The sequence below is a fragment of the Notamacropus eugenii genome, chromosome 3 (genome assembly GCF_028372415.1).
Source record: "Notamacropus eugenii isolate mMacEug1 chromosome 3, mMacEug1.pri_v2, whole genome shotgun sequence".
NCBI classification, from domain to species: domain Eukaryota; kingdom Metazoa; phylum Chordata; class Mammalia; order Diprotodontia; family Macropodidae; genus Notamacropus; species Notamacropus eugenii.
The window spans coordinates 219409072-219426483 of NC_092874.1; the positions used below are offsets into that span (position 1 = coordinate 219409072).

General features: G+C 47.1%; 1 protein-coding gene across 3 annotated transcripts in view; it reads right to left on the reverse strand.

The window, feature by feature from the left end:
- HDAC7 (histone deacetylase 7) overlaps positions 1-16370 on the reverse strand; it is a 48934-nt gene extending 32564 nt beyond the window's left edge. Inside the window, exon 1 of one of the 3 annotated variants that reach the window (XM_072654489.1) lies at positions 16350-16370. Coding sequence is in view for 2 of the 3 variants with exons in the window: in XM_072654485.1 (XP_072510586.1) it covers positions 15435-15453 (19 nt within the window). In the remaining variant the exon portion in view is untranslated. Of the gene's footprint in view, positions 1-15434; positions 15653-16349 lie in introns of those variants that run through there. The other 2 variants (XM_072654485.1, XM_072654488.1) reach the window with 2 other exon arrangements.
- Between the last annotated feature and the right edge of the window lie 1042 nt (positions 16371-17412).

Genomic DNA, 17412 nt, shown 5'->3' on the forward strand with positions numbered 1-17412 from the left:
TCCAGTCAAACTGACCCACTCACTTTCCTTGTGAATTCTATTTCCTGCTCCTGTGCCTTGACAAGGTGGTCTCCTCCATCTAGAATACTCTTCTTTATGACTGAGAAGTCATAAGAATTTAGAGCAGGAAGGGATCTTAGAAGTCATCTAGTCCAACCCCTCATTTTAGGAATGACAAAACGGAGGCCCACAGAAATTATGTGACTTGTCCAAGGTCATAGAGATGCTGACAGGTGGGATGGGAACCCACATCTTCTGATTTCTAATCCAATATTCTTTTCTATTGTGCCATGTTTACTCTAATATTTCCTTGCCAGAGCTAGGAGGAAAGCAAGAAATCTCAGGCATGAGCTGGTTTTAAGATGGATTTAGAAATCCTGCCTTCCAGGCCTGTGTGACAGTAATACAGGAAATTAAGGGACAGTCTGTGCTAAGAAAGGGGCTATTCTTCCTGTAATAGGGCAAAGGGTGGAAAGGGAGCCGGGTGAAGAAACAGATAATAAGCTCTCGAAGTCTTTGTTTTTCATGGGGAAGGTTTCTTGCTGTGTAATCTTCTAAACTCAAAGGGCTAGGAGCTACTAGGGAAATTTCTTATCTCATAAAACCTGATTGCCATAAATGGCCATTTGCCAGCTTCCCTGACCATCTAAACCTATCTGCTACCACTCCACCTGGTTCCATTTCTTTCCATCTCTGGTTCTGACTCTGTGTGTTCTGCCCACTACATCCCTATTTCCTCTACACTACCTTTATTCTTTTCCTTATTCATTTCTCTCCCTTCCCCATCCTTACCTGTTCTCCCTACCTCTGTTCCCAGCTTTCTTCTCCACCCTCCACATTCTGTGCTCCCCCTTTTACTCCTGATCCTTCGACAACTTCTCTCTGTGAACACCACAATCACCCTAGTGTCGACCCTCATCATCCCTCTCCTGAACTAACTACTCGTTTTTCCTTACAAATGCTACATTCCAGTCAAACTGACCCATTTGCTTTCCTTGTGAATTCTATTTCCTGATCCTGTGCCTTGACAAGGACACTCTCCTTTCTTCATCTCTGCCTCTGACAACTCATCTCCCTCCAAGTTTCAGCTAAAGTACCACCTTCTTAAAGAAACCCTTTCCCAGGTGTTACTGTTCATGCCACTCACTATGTATTTATTTTGCAGAAATAAATCTTTTGAGAACATGTTCTATTCCCCTAGCAGAATGCAAGTTCCTTTGGGGAAGAACTTGTATATTTGAATCCTTAGCACCTAGTGAACCTTTACATAAAGGTTGGTTGGTTGGTTGGTCCTTCAGCCATCATTTTCTTTCTCCACAAGCCAACTGATAGGGACAAACACAGGGATGAAGATTGAAAGCAGAGGGAACATGGGAATAGGATTTAGAATTTAACGCTAAAAGAGGACGGATCTAGTCGGATGCCACAGAGGAGCCAAAATAAAGCTCAGAATAGTCAATTGCCCTTTGAATCACTTTTTCATCTTTTTAAAATTCTCAGTACAGTGTCTTATATATAGACTTAATAAATGTAGACTTAACTTATGAGATGAATTGAAGCCTATCTGTTTCATATTAGCTAAGTGGTGTAGCAGACAGTGCCAGGGCTTGGAGTCAGGAAGATTCCCCTCCCTGAGTTCAAATCTGGCCTCAGACACTTACTAGCTGTGTGACTTTGGGCAAAATCACTTAACCTTGTTTGCCTCAATTTCTTCATCTGTAAAATGAGCTAAAAAAGGAAATAGCAAACCACTCAAGTAAATCCTAAGAAAACCCCAAAAGGGGTTAAGAAGAGTCAGACATGACTGAAAAACAACTTAAAAGGACAAAATATAGAATATATTTTGAACAATTCAGAACAATTGTTGATCGATTAGTCAGTTAATAAGCATTTATTAGGCACCTATGTATGCCAGGCAATGTGCTAAGCCTTGAGGATACAAAGAAAGAGAAAAGACAATCCTTGTTCTCAAAGAGCTCAGTCTAATGGAGGTGGCAATGTGCAAATGCACAAAAAAGATACAGACAGGATAAACTGTGATAATAAATAGAGGGAAGGCCCTAATTTTCTGCTGATTAAGCAAGTCAGCCTTAAGTGCTCTGGTAGAGTCACGAGACAGTGAAGCAGTGGGAAATACAGAGAGAGAAGCAACACCACTTTTGGTGGGAGTGGGAGAGGGCTCTTAGAAATATTCCCCATGTCTACCCTGGTTCTGCTGCATCAACCCTTGAGTCCCTGATGGAACCTCAAGTTAGCACCTTGGGGTTGGGGGTGGGGGGCAAGATAATGATGCTACCCACCTAATTCCACCAGTCTATCTATGCCTCCTGATTCTTTCATACTTAGTACGAGGGTAGCTGCATTAGTCATCAAGAAGAAATCAGCTCCTCTGACAGTGGAGCAAAATAGGGGCCAAGTGGGCTGGCATCCCACACCACGGAGACACGCTGTCAGCAGGAGTGAAGCAACTGTAGAGGTTAGGAATGGAAAGGGACGATGCTAACTATATACATCCACGTAAAAGAGTGGGAGCATATCCCTGCCCAGGAGAAGGGTCAGGCTGAGCCAGGTTGAGCCAAGGGAGCTAGAAACACAGCAGCTTGGGAAACTCTGGCAGGCAGGTAGGGCAGTAGTAGCTTTCTCCCTTTGTGGGTTGTTGTGTCCTAACCCCCTGTTTGCCAGCCACCTTTGAGGCAGCCGCAAGATAGTTATTTTTAGCCTGTGACACCTGGGTATTTTGCTACCTCAGGATGTCCGGTTTGGAGCCTCTTTCTGGGAATCCCACATGCTGCTGTTGTAAACAGCCCCACGAGGCCAGCAGTGTCGGCTGGGAGCCTGCCCGGCCCCTTCTTTTTGCTCCTGCTTAGGGTGAGTCAAACAGGAAGTGGCTGTAACCATGACAGTGGGAGAGAGAGCTCCATGGGGGTGGGAGAAAGGCCTCCTTGGCTCCTTGCCCCCTGGCATCAATTAAGCAAGTATTTTTCAGTCAACCAGCATTTATTAAGCACCTACTATGTGCAAACCTATGTGTGAGGTGCCTGGGGGGTACAAATATGAAGAAAGAAATTATATCTACTCTCAAAAAACTTACACTCTAACAGGAGAGATAAGTACATATATAAAAGCATGCAGAGTACAGAGTGAGTAAATACAAAGTAGTTAAATACTGTGTAGTTTAGGAGGGGGACCACTAGCAGGTCATGAACAGTGTGTGTGGGAGGGGGACGGGACAGAGATCAGGAAAGAAAATCAATCCTATTGGCAGCAAGTGCTGGGAGCTGCCCAATCTGAATATGCCAGGGATGGTGAAGCTGCCAAACGCGAGTCATTGAGCCCTAGGGAAAATCAGGATGCTGTAAAGGCTAAGGTCAGAGACATCAAGAAGATGAAAGCAAACCAACAATGTGGTCGATCCCCAACGTGAAAAACAGAGTCCATCAAAGGTGCTATTATCTCCATTTTTCAGATGAGGAAACTGAGACAAATATGTTTAACCGGAGTCACACAACTAGTAGGAGCCTGAGGCCAGATTTTAATTTCCCCATTTTCTACCAGTCCTTGAGCCACAGATTTCTCCCCCCAGTGAAGCGGAAGATGAAATGGGGGCTAGAACAGAGGACAGAAAACACAATGTTGCTTCCTATGGGCGTTCAGGATGAGAGGCTTTCATCTTGGGTTTTTCCCTTGAGGACTCTGGAGTTCATAGCCTTCTGTTGAATATTCATGAGATTTCTCTTCTCCAAGAAATTCTGATAGAACTTTCACAAAATGATTCTGTCCCATAAGCTAGACAGCTTTGCAGTCCTTAAAGATTGGGGCTCCCAATTAATTTGGGGCTCTTAAAGATCTCCAGGGGCAGTTTGCAGTCTCCCTTGCTGGCACATCACAGCCATGAGCTGGGAAGTTTGCTGTGATGTCTACCTAACATGTTTACTATTTCAATCAAGTTTTGGGTGCATGAGTGTCAAAACCTGCCCCTGGCCAAAAGGGAAATGAACTAGCCATTTTCAAAGAAGATTTGCAAACTATTAACAAACCTATGAAAGGCTGCTCCAAATCACTAATAATAAGAGAAATGCAAATTAAAACAACTCTGAGGTTTTCCCTTCACACTCAGCAAACTGGCAAAGATAACAAAAGATGGAAATAGTTCATGTTGGAGGGACTGTCAGAAGCAAAGCACACCGATACACTGCTCACAGTGTTTCGAATTGGTCCAACCATTGTGGAAAATAATCTGGAAATGTTCAAAAAAAGTCACTCGTGCTCTTCGACCCAGAGATCCTACCACTTTGAGCAAGGAGGTCAAAGACAGAAAGCTCTCATGTATACCAGAATATTCACAGCAACACCTTTTTTTGTGGTAGGGAAAAAAAACAAAACAAAACAAAACCACAAAGCAAAACGCTGGATACATCTTCAACCTCATCAATTGGGAAACTGCTGAATAACTGTGGTACGAGAATGTAATGGGTCATTAGTATGCGCAGAAACATGAATTGAAATGACTGAGTGAAGTAAACAGAACCAAAAGAAAAAAAAGGAAAAAATATAGAGTGACAATAATAATGTAATTAATCGAGAGGAACAAAAAAAAATTAAACCGAACCCTGAATAACTGCAATTAACCATCAGCCTTGGAAAAGAGATGAAGAAATGTACCTCCCTCCTTTGAACAGAGAGGTGGGGGGACTATTGGTCTAGGCTGTGGCATACAACATCACTATGTAAGGTTGGCTCTGAATAATTGTTTTTCTTTGTTACAAAAGGGGGCTCATTGGGTGGGGATGGTATGACTGTGATATAAAATAGAAAAAAAATGAAACTTATTTTTAAAAAATCTGTTTTAAACTAGTCTATCTTTTATTCCTTTCTTAAATCACGGATACATCCATTCACCTCTACCAGTAGGCCTCAAATGAGCCAACCTGGGGAGTGATTCCTAGGATTTGAAGTGGAGAGGGTCCTTAGAACTCATCTAGTCAAACTATATGGAATTGATGGGACCTTATTATAGATATGAGGAATCAAGGAGGTGTGATTTGCTTAGGGTCACACAGTCACAGAGTTGGAAGGGACTTCCAAGGCTACATAGTGTTCCCATACCTGAATATCAAGAATCCTTTCTGCAACACTCCAAACCAGCGATCATCCAACCTTTGTTTGAAGACCTCTGAGAGTTGGGGGGGAGGGAACCCACTAACTAACAACACAGCCCATTCTATTTTGGGATAGTTCTAATTGTTAGGAAGTTTTTTGTTATTACAAGAAGCCCAAGTCATTCTGTTTTATTTTTTTTACCTTCCCTGGGAGATTGTGAGCTGGCATGCATTATCAGTCACAGTCACTCCTTGAAGCTGTTTTTCTAAATTGTTTTGGAAGACTGTACTTGGGAAGTGGAAGGAGATTAACTGTCGAACAGGTTAGTCTCTTTGGGTCCACTGTTCCTTCCACTACACCATGTTATGTCTTAGCTCAGGGATGGGAAACCTGTGGCCTTGAGCCCACATGAGGCCCTCTAAGTCCTCAAGTAAGTCCTCAAGTGAGGTCTTTTGACTGAATCCAAACTTCACAGAACAAATTCCCTTAATAAAAAGGGATAAAACCAGGCCCTAGCTATTGGTCTTACAGATGGTATATAAACTTGTCAGGCCAAGGAAGTCCTTTACACAGTAATATATAGTATATTAGCATGCAGCCTTAGCATATTATTGGACTTCTTTATATACTACTCGCTTGCCTTGGTTTCTCAGCCCCTGCACATTTCCTGGTTCGTGACTTTTGGGCTCAATTTGGAATCACCTGCTTAGCTCTGGCCTCTGTTATTTATGTCTTCTTGGTATGGGTCTGTCTACCTGGATTCTGACCACCTACATTTGGACCGAGATTCTCCATTTTGCCTTGATGGTGCCTGTAAACTTGCCTGATCCTTCTAGTCAAACCTTGGTTTTTTCCAGACCTAATTCTTAGCCCAGCATCCATAGTCCACTGCCTCCCCCACACTAGCATGACACTGAAACTGCCTAGAACAAAACCTTCCTACCTCCCAGATATGTAACTAAGAACCAACATGTTTCTAGATTTCCTTGGGGAATATACCTCCCACTCCCTATCTCAAGTCATAAGACAGATGTACACTGAAGTATACCCTAAGCAGAAGATGCTGGCTAGTTGCCAAAGGTATCCATGCAATGGAAAGAGTGCTGGATGTAGAAGCTAGATGCAAATCTCAACTTTGCATTTTTTACTCCCTGTTCAAACATGGACAAGTGACTCTACCCCTCTGTGCCTTGGCTCCTTATCTGTCAAATTAGGGAGCTGACCTGTAAGGTTCTACCCAGCTCTAAGTCTACGACCCTCAATAGGGTACCCTGGGCTAGAAAGAGTTCAGCAAACATTAGTTACTCCCCAACTACATGCCTCCCATCCTGCCCCTGCCGACTGTACCCCTTACCCACAACCTCATGCTGGAGGGAAGAGATATTTGTCACTGTAGGACTCTTGCTTCATCCTGGGACCTGAAGCAGAGGGTTATATCTGAGGCCAAGCAACCTCTCTGGGTACATGGATCCCAGGCCCTGCGCCAGCGGTATCACAAATATTCATGAGTCTATGAGTAGCAAAAAAATGAGGAATCCTGGCACCCACATTAATGCCATATTAAGATAATACTGGTATGAATTATTATGGCTCTGTTTCTAGTAGATGCCAAAGTACCCTACATCTCAACCATAGCCTGATTTTTTTTATTCCTCTGCCTATTGTCCTAAGAGACTGGCAGAGATTGGACCAGCAATATCCTCCATATTATCTCTTCCGTTTCCTGAGCCATACAGGAGAACACTGATGGGGTACACTTTGGGCAGCAGTCTTTCCTCACCTTACAAGATGGCTAGACAGGGTTACTAACTATCCTCCCTTCTTCCTAGAATGGATGATGGCCAACCAATATTCCTAGGATGGCAGGCAGCATTTCCACAGGCCTGGTCATTGCCGTTCTCTCCCTCCACTCAGAAAAGAAAAAAAAAAAAGAGCAAACCAAACTGCCCTCTGAGTTGGCCCTCTCCTTTTTGTTCCAGTACCTCATCAGCCTTTAAAACACCTTCTTGGTATCTAACTGTAGTCCTTCTTGCTATTTAGGGCCTCTGCTACTGGCAGAGTTTTCCTTTCCCTCCTGTCACGGTCTCAGGGCTCTCTAATTAATCAGAAATTACCTGGTTTGTAAGCTCCTGAGGACAGTATTCCCTAGATCAACATTTACATGACAATGAGCTCAGCAGAGCTAGGCACACAGTACACACCTAAAGTCTCGATTCTATAGCTCTTATACTAGGAATAGTGCATGCTACTTTCAGGGCCTCTCTGCTGGAAATACTTGAGACTGACATCAGTGGCATTCTCATTTCTCTTCTGCCCCATGTTTATAGCATGTTTGAGCTGGAAGGGTCTCTCTTCAGGGCTGCCAAGGAAAGAGTTCCCTAAGTGCTCACAGAGATAGGACTCCAAGTTGGAGCCAGCAGAGGCTATTCCATTCCTGGACCTTCCGCAGAATGAGACAGCAGCCAACCTGCTTCCCAAATCCAGGTGGTTGACCCCTGGCTGACTTGGAAGACCTGCTTCATTAAGAAAGGCTGGAGGATTGGGGTGAGAGAAAATTGTGGATCCACAACAAAACTTCTGGCTTGCTGACGTACCTGCTTTCCCAAGTCCCTCATGGGTGGAGGACCCTGGCCTGGGGAATGTGGCCTAGTTCTCCCTACATAGAAAAGCTGAGTGAAATTGTGAGTCCCTTGTCTCCAACAACCTCGTCTCATCTCAGCATCCCCCAATCCTAATCTATAACACCAACAGTCCAAATGTTCCCTTCCAAGGGTCACCCGCTCTGGGTTGCCCCCCAGGAATCTGCTCATCTTTTGCTTGGCAAAAGTAAAGAAGTTCCCAAGGTCGTCCCACATTTCCCTCCAAGTCTAGGTAGGGCAACCTCTCTCCGAGGCAATACTGATAGATAAGCGCAGGTGAGGAGTTAATGTGAGAAACCAGATGAGCTTCCTGAGCCCCTTTACAGTCTCAAAGACCTAAAAAGAAGATTCCACACCCTCCTTCAGTCACCCCTTCCTTACAGGCCCTACCTACTTAGAGATCCAAACAAGTGTTTCCTGAAGTGTAAATTCCCTTCCTTCAAGGACCAGGAGGGGCTTAGGCATCCATTCCTGAGGTGGTGGGGGATAGGGGTAACAAGGCTACTTGTCAGTATCTCCATAGTGACTCACTCCCAGGTCTCAGGGGAAACACAGGGCTGGGGCAAACAGCACTTAATCTCCACCCCCACCTCCATACTGCCAGCCTCACGTTTGCTAACTGAAACCCAAAGTTGTTCTATTTTTAACTCTCAGGCTCCCCCTTGTCCGGGGCTCTTTCCCCCACCCCCAGTGCTACTAGCCCCGTCATTCTGAGAACACATTTCCGAATCCGAGACACCCTAGGTAGCTGATGCTAGGGCTTATGGGGCCTAGGCTTAAGGGACCGGGGACTCTTAGCAAAACAAGAGAACTGTCATTGCACTTCCAAATTCCCCCACCCCAGACTCTTTCCGAAACTGTAGCCCCTGGCCCATCACATGAACTCCTGGTATCCTAGGAGTTATCTGGGGTCCTGGCACACCAGAATGTCTACTGTAGGGCTGAGTTTGACTTCTCCAAGCTTCAGAAAGAAACAAAGAAAGGCTCAAGAGGGCTGAGTTACCTGACTGGGGAACAGTGTACCTCAACTGCACCAAGGTATAGGCAACCGTAGGCAGGTCTCTGGATATTTAGTCTTTCTGATAGTCTACAACTGTTTATCCCTGCAGGGTCCCTCATACCCACCCTCGGGAGTAGGGTAAGAGGAAATACAAGAGTATAGGAAGCAGGGTTATCCAGAGAAGCCCAAAGTTTATCTAGGCCCTTCACTATCACCCTAGCCCCCTGCCCTATAATCTGCCAAGGAGCAAAGAGTTGTTCTCACTGGGAAAGTACAGCCCCCAAAGATCAGAGGCATAGCAAATAAGCAGGCACTTGTGCTCTGTGGGGGGTTGCACGGGAGGTCTGAGAGTGGGAACACATTCTTCTAGTCAATCTGATGTGGAGATGAATGACACAAAGGCTGGGGTTGTTTTTCAAGTCAAGGGACAGGGAAGTCAGAGGACAGAGTGTGAACAAGAGGATCTAGATGTTAGAAGGTTGGTAACACAGAACTAGCTCTGATCTAATCCTAAAAATAATTATGGTACAAGGTAACCAGCCTGCAAAGGGATGGGTTTCAGGCCCCAAGTAGCAACAGGTTTTCACTTAACTTACAGAAGCCTTAATCAGACCACGACAGCCTCACACAACGTAGGAACCAGTGGCTCACTCGGCCATTCTCCAAGAAGCGAACAGGAACTGGAACAGCCTAGAACTGTGGTCTGACTCTGGCTCCCATCTACCCTCTCTCTTCTCTGGCCTGGAATCCCTTGGCTAGTCTGCTTTGTTTTTGGCCCTGCCCTATCTTTCAGACTGTGTTTCTTCTTCCTGACCTAACTTCTCACTCTACTTCCAAAGTCTGTCTCTGACCCTGTCCTGGCTCTCAGGCCCTGTAATTCTCTCTGGTTCTATCTTCTCAATGGTCATAGTCCATCTCCCTGGTCCTGTCCCTTTCCTCTGGTCATTTCCCTTTTAAGCAGTTTCCTGTATAAGATGCTAGGTGAGGGTAAAGACCTTATAGTATCCCAGAAACATTGCAGAGGAAGCAGAAATAGTCAGGCTGGGCCCAGGAGAGGGGGACATGGCACACTGGGGCTCTGTGTGGCTTGACAGGAAGGAAGAAAAGAAGGTAGTAGGGAGGCAAGGCAAGATCAGCTAAGAATAGAGAGGAGGCTCCTCAAAGCAATGCAACCTCCACACCACCAGTTCAAAGAACCCTGGATACACAGTACCTAGTAAGGGAGGTTCATGAAGGGACAGACAAAACTCAATCATATACTATGGGAGCCTTATCTAGTCTCTCTCTTCCTTTCATCTGGCCTGCACCCCCTTCTCCTCAGTCCCAAACCTGTCTCCCCAAATTTTCTCCTTAACCTGAAATCAATCGTCCCTCAGTCTCACCCAATAGCCTGACTCAGGAGGTCTTTTGAGAGGACAGCTCATTTCATATCCTGGGACATGGCTCAACTTCTCAGTACCTAAGAAGAAGCACCACTATTCTGTGTGTGCCCCATGCTAACTCAGCCCATTAGCCAGATGTGGCCAGAGTATAAAAAGGGTTGGGAAGGAGGTGGGAAGGTAGATGCTTAAATGTGCCTGGAAGAGAAAGACGCAAAACATCGGGAACAGTAGTTTTCCCTAAATGAGGGAAAACATTTTGAGCTATGAGTTTCCACAAGGTTCCTGCCCACCAAGCATCTTATCTGTTGACCAACAACTATAGGTTTCCCCTGGAGAGGGATGAATTAAAAAGCAACCTGGGTCTGAAGGGGGAAGCAAGGTCAGAGGGAAGAAGATGAAATGAGGACAGCTCAGGGGAGAGCCCAATATCAGCATCACCATCACTGTGATGGGTGTATGTGCACATATAGAGGTACGTACAATCTGCCCAAGCACCAAGTGATGCTGGGTTCTCTAGTACAAAGGGGATCTGGAGACTGCCATTCTAATTCAGGCTTTGCCATTAACTGTCTGAGTAACCTTTGGCAGGTCATTTAATCATTTTCCTCAAATGTAAAATGGAGTACTTACAGTACTTACACTAACTTCCTCACATATAAAGTGCTTTGTAAACCTTAAAGGTATCTAGGTTGGTACAGTGGATAGAGAGTTGGGCTTGCAGTCACGAAGACCTGACTTTAAATCTGGCCTTTAAATACTCACTAGCCATGCAACGATGGGCAAGTCACTCAACCTCTTTTCCTCGGTTTCCTTAACTATAAAATGGGAATAATAATAGCATCTATGTGCCAGGGTTGTCATGAGGCACTCAGCACAGTGCTTGGCATATGGTTGGTGTTTTATAAATGTTTATTCCCTCCCACCTAACCCCATATCCATGTCAATCCTCTTACTTATTAAAGGTAGTGTTATTCTCTCCTCAGCCCTGCCACTAACTACTTGCATAAGCCTGGGCAAATCACTTAATTTCTTTAGGTCTAGGTTTTCTCATCTGTGGAAAGAAAGGCATAGATTATATGATCTCTAAGGTCCTTTCCAGCTTTAAAATCTTGAGTCTATGATAACATATTCTTACACTTATGTATACATTCTACAAATAGGCATACATCTGACACTTCACACATTCTACGTGTACAAATTCCTCAGGGATCTCACTACATACCCCAACATATACTACATGCATGTGCACAATACTCATTCATCTAACACAATAAACACAGAAGGACATGCATGCTCCACATGTACCATCCCAGCACAACCAACATATATTTGAATCTATGTATGTTTATATGAATATATTGTCACAAATAACATATCGCTTGCATACACATGAACATACACACACACTGGTCAATTTATTCTGCCACCTGGCCCTGGTCCAAGATCAGTCACTTCATTCTACTGACGCTCCTTCTTCCCCAACTGCTCTAGTTAGAGAAACACACCTGTCCATCTCCTACTTCATTGCAATTTGGAATTATATGACAGGGGAACTCAGCAAGGAAACTAGACTTAAGAGCTGAAGACCCTAGTGGTACATTCAGTGCTTTTGCTAAAACTATTCTGATCTCAGCTTAGCAATCAAGATGGGAAGGAGGCAAGAAGAAGCAGAAAAAGATAGAGGAAGAAGGGACTCTGGTTACCTGGACTCACTCCTAGCTACCTCTTTGCTGGGAAGAGTTGTTTCCATTCCTTGGTGATCTAAGGCCCATTTTATATTATCTAGCACTCCTCAGTTTTACCCCTGCAAACCAAGGAAATTGAGAAACCTAAGGGCAACAGTGCCTACCTAACTATTGCTTCCCATTCCCACCAAACTCCTACCCTTCCTCTACTCTAAACTCCTGCGCATACTCTCCAACCTCTTTTTCTAGAGTTCCCAATGTGTGACCTGAGGGATGGGATATAAAGTTTTTTTGTTCCAATACTCATTACTCTAAGGAATAAGCAGTCTGGGGGCATTTCCCAATAGCCAGGACCCCTGCATCCCTTTGGGAAAGTTACCACAGAAACAAGGGAAAATATTACAAGGAAGCACAATACCCGGCTAAGTCACCTGCTGACCCAGCTTCCTGCTGTGTTGGCCCTTCCAGCCCCACTGCCTTGGGCCCCCCTCCTCCCTCCTCCCTCTACCATCAGCCTGGGCCTCCCACTGATGCCCTCCCTCTGCCTGCTTCCTGGGGGGGATGGAGGATGGGCACAGTACCAAGCCAACATCCCCACCTCCTATACCTCTCTAGATCCACATAACAACAGTAGCAATGCCCCCAATATCAAGCCCCCCACCCCTTATCCCCCCCTCACAGGAAATCTAAACTTCCTGTCCCAGAGGAAGTGCCCCATCTAGTGAACAGATTCAACACACACACCCAGCCATAGGGGCCTTGAAGACTGGGCAGATCTCCCCCAAAAGGACTAACTTTATCTCCTGTTCCAGGACTATCCCACTATATGGCCCCCTCCCCAACCTCCAGTCTAGAATACGACTGAGGCCAAGCTGAGGTTGTGGAGAGGGTAAGCAGAAAGGGTACAGAACAGGCTGATAAGGTTCTGAGCCTTGGGGAAGCCAGGGAAGAGAAGGGAATATGGACACAGAAGGACTAGGTTAGGGATGAGAAGGCCCTAAGCAGTGTGGTATAAGAGATGGGTCCCTGGCACGGGAGTCAGGAAGTTTTAGCTCTAGCTCTGCTAATGGTATAAGGCTAAGCAAGTCACTTCATTTCCTTGAGTCTCAATTTCCTCATCTGTCAAGTGAGGAGGTTAACTACTAGATGATTGCTAAGGTGCTTTTTTCTAGCTCAAAAATTCCATGATTCTGTTATTGTGGGGTGAGTTAACCCTGGGCTAGCTTCACTTCCATTCTTCTAGATTAGAGCTGCATGTGCCTCTTCCCAGGAATGTCTCTAGGAATGCTCCTGGGCCTTCACTGTGGCTGCACCAAGAAGATCCTTACTTCTCCCAACTCCTGCTCTCCTAGCATGAGCTTCCCACTTCCTGGGTTGGCAAGTAAGATTCCCCAGACCTGGCTTCCCTAAGGTCCAAGTCAAGAACAAAATACAGTTACAGAATGCCCATAATGGCACCAAACTAGACACTGGAGGTGAGATTAGCATGGCTAATTCTAGCCTCATCTGCAGCAAACAATAAGCCCAATTTTTCTCCCTGTTTCATTGATGAGAAAATTAAGCCTTGATGTTAAGGGATAGTTGCTTAGGAGAACTAAGATGGCAGAATTGGAAAAAAGTCTTCCTCACCATCCTGGGCATCCCCCTTCAAGGCTTGGTTGCTGTAAACAACAAAATTTTGTGTGCCTACTGTGTACAAGACATGGTGCCATTTCCCCTACCTGACCCTCCCCACCTACACACACACACACACACACACACACACAGTAAGCTCTTTGTATCCTTAGACTTAATACAATGTCTGACACATAGTAGGTGCTTAACTGACAAAAATATGATACAGGTTCAACCCTGAAGATACGAGCACACAAACCAATGATGGGTTCGTTCACATTCATAGATAATCTTTGACATCTAGTCAGTAAAATACCATACTGAGGAGGCTGGTCCTGGGAATGATACTGTGGGACAACTCTGATGGTGACAGAGCTTCTATCTGGGGCTAAAGGGCAGTGAGAGAATCCCTGTTAGCTCAAAATCCCTGAATTCCTACTGTGGCCTCACTGGATGACGTCCCATGAGTTCAGTTTTGTTCTGTGCCTTCCTTGGTCAGAAGGAGATGATGTCCCAGGGCTCTAGTCACCGGAGAGGCTTTGAAGGGGGTGGTGGCAAATTGTTTTACATAACAGAATGGCAGACAAGACAAGGGACAAGGTGAAGAGCATGGGGACCAGAATTCCAAGACAGGGCCAAGAAGATTACAGCTTCAGGGCTGAGCAGAGAAGGTACTAAGTGGTCAGGAATGAGAGTCCCTCAAGAGAATCCTGGATGATAAAGGAGCTCAGGCTATTGGGAGCCCTGAGGGAAGATTACAAGAAGAGAGGCCTTGTGATCTCTGGCTCCCCAACTTGGGAAAAACCTAAGAAGGCTCCTAGGTTTATACTAGGGGCAGATTTAGGGCTTAAAGATGACTCCCTAAGGAAGCTGAATTCCCAGAACACCTCTCTCCTGTCATATAAATTAAAAGAAAAGCCACAGCATCAAAAAGTCTCAGGCAGACATAGAATGGAGGACTAGGATGGGGAGTTTCTTAATGGAGAGGGGAAAAGGAGAGACAAGAAGGATGGACAACAGAGAAGGGCAGACGACATGAATTTTGGTTGTGCAGGGGATCATATGATAAATGGGACTCGAGGAAAAAAAAATATGAGCAGCTCAGCTGAGTTAGGCCCGAGGAAACTCTCCCTTTCCCTTTGCAGAAGGCTTCCCGGTCTGAAAACACTGTGTTCTGGAAGGAAATGCAGCTGTCTGTGTACCGCTCCAGCACCAGAGAGTAGTCGCGCCCCCCCCACTCCCCCATCCCCCAAATACAATTTGTTATTCTCCACCTGCTTTGCCCCAGAACCTATCAGGGGGTGCCTTCACTTCGCACTTTCAAACACAGGTCTCTAAACACTACTGAGTAAGATGGGAGGGGGGAGGGCTTAGGGAAGAGGAAGGGTCTTCAAGAAAGCTCTCTCATGCCCTAATTCCTCCGGCTTTCAGCTTCCTCCTCTGTAAAAGGAGGAGGGTTCAACTAGATGCTCTTAAAGGTCCCTCTAAAAGTCTGCGGCTGTACCCCACACTGCAGGGGGTGTGTGCCCCGGTCCCAGGGCCAATGGCCTGGGGGGAGGCGATATCTGACTCAGGAAGGCAGCACAAGACAAATGGCCAGCACGGGTGCATCGCCCGGCCCCCTACACAGCTCCCTGGACGGGCCTGGCACTCCTTCTCCAGGCTCAGGAGTGGGGGATATGGGAGTCGGGGCAGCAGGGCGCAGGGAAAGCAGCCCGCGGGCCTCCTTCCTCTGATCCGCCGCTACCCCCAGGGCGGGCCAATGCGGGAGCCCCACGGCCCTGGAACCGGCCACGACCTGGAGCTACTCCCCCCCCCTCCCCGTGGGGCCCAGACGATCCAAGGGCCCCAACCGTGGAGGAGAGGGACGAAAGCGCAGCGCCAGCTTTGCGCCCAGCTGCACTGGGGGGCCCACGGGCTCGGGGTGCGGTGGGGGGCCGGGACCGTGCCAACGCAGGGCAGGGAGGAGGAGGCGGAGACCTGGGGCCGGGGCCGGGGCGGGCGATGTACTCACCAGCACCGGGTCTGTGCATCCAGGGGCTGGGGCCCTCAGAGCGGGGGGCTCATGGTGGGAATCAGGGCGGGCGCGGGGGGTCGGGGGCGCCGGCCTTACATCCCCCGAGGCACCAGAGGCTGCAGAGAGTCGGCGAGACCGGGAGAGGAAGGGAGGGGGCCGGGAGGGGGAGGGCCCTGGCAGCGGGGCCGTCCGGGTAGGATGACAATGGAAGGAAATGCTTTATCTGAGTCTGAGAGCGGGCCAAGGGGGAGGGGAGGGGAGGGAGGGGAGGGGAGGGGAGGAGAAGAGAAGAGAAGGGAGGAGAGGCGAGGGGAGGAGAGGGGAGGGTGCACACAGCCAGCCCAGCCCCGAGAAGCCCAGCGCAGCCCAGCCCAGCCCGGCGCAGCCCAGCCCAGCGCAGCCCAGCACCACACAGCCCAGAGCTGCGCGGGTCCACACACAGCCCAGACACAGGCGCCACACCGAGGCACGAAACAGACATACACAGCACAGAGACTCGCAGAAACTGACGATCCTTACACAGCGGAGAAGGCATGACACCCGGAGACAGCTGACCGAGAAGAAGGCACAAAATTCGGAGGCCCAGACCCGCACGGATGCACACAGGAACACAGTGACACGCACAAAAAGAAAGCAGCCCCTGAAAAGAGGCACTCAGATGCGTCCAGAAACGCCCAGACTCCTGTTCACATACATAACACACACACCCATACTGCAATACGCAGAAATAGATAGACACCTGCAGAGAAAGGAAGAAAAAGATACATATAGATACATTCAGACATACACACCCGAACACAGACACACGGTAATTTACAAGCAGAGTCCCACGCTTGGAATTCCAGCTACAAACAGAACTTTGCAGGAGAAAAGTTTCAAGATCTGATTTGAATCACTGCCTAACGAACTCACCCCCACCGCCTTCCGATCTTCCTGTAAAGAGAACAGAAGGGAATTGCCTGATCCTAGAAAAGAAAAGGGGGTCACAACAATGTTTATTTTGAAAGTTTTGGGTTGTTTTTTTTTTTTTAAAAAGGAATTTCCCAAGGGATTTCCTTCCCTCTTTCTCTTCCCTCTCTTCTCATTCCTCCCCCTCCAATTCCAGTTCCCCCCTCCACCCTCCCTGTCCCTATGAGTCAAACTTCAGCAATGTGCCCAGTGTCTCCCAGTGCATTACAGCGGATTGCAGAAATGTTCCCATCTGTGAGTCGGAATGCAGCTGCCTCTAGTCCTCCCTCCCCTAATAAATCTAGGGCAGGGATAGCCTGTTCACAGAAACTCCTAACCCCCTCTCCAAACTGGAAGTGGAGGTCAGAGTCAGGGGTCAGGGATCAGGAGCTAAGGACCTCCCTGCTATTCTCTGTTGGCCATTGGCTGGGTCCCCAGTTTAGCTAGAAATACAGCCACTTCTGGGATAGGGTGTGTCAGCCACTCTCTGAAGCAATTTTGGCCTCTCCTGTGTGTTCGGGGCCTTAAACTTGAAAGCAGGGAGTGTCCCTGAAACTCTTATCAGGATTAGGAAGCTACACCATCCTCATGAGTCTGCACAACTGAAAGGGAAACTGAGGCCCAAAAGAAAGGTCTGTGCTATGGCCATAGTTCTTTGGGATGCCCACATTATAGGCAGAAACCTGACTAGTCCTAAGAGAGACAAGTTTGAGTTTAGCATAGGATCGTAATACTGGGAACCTCTTCACTGCAGAGAGGGTACCCTCCTCCCCCACACACAATTCTTCCTCTTGTTGCCATAGCCATAGCCTAGGGCCAAGGCCTCATCACTTTGCACATTGGATGACTGCAACAGAATCCTCCCTCTTAGCCTGCCTAGGACCTGGGGGTTTTAGTGGACTGTATGCACAGTGAGTCAGCAGTGTGGTGAGGTGGCCAAAACAACTAATTCATATTTAAGACTACATGAAAAGTGCCCAAATGGAGCTGTGTGATATAGTGGAAAGACCTATGGACTTGCTGTCAG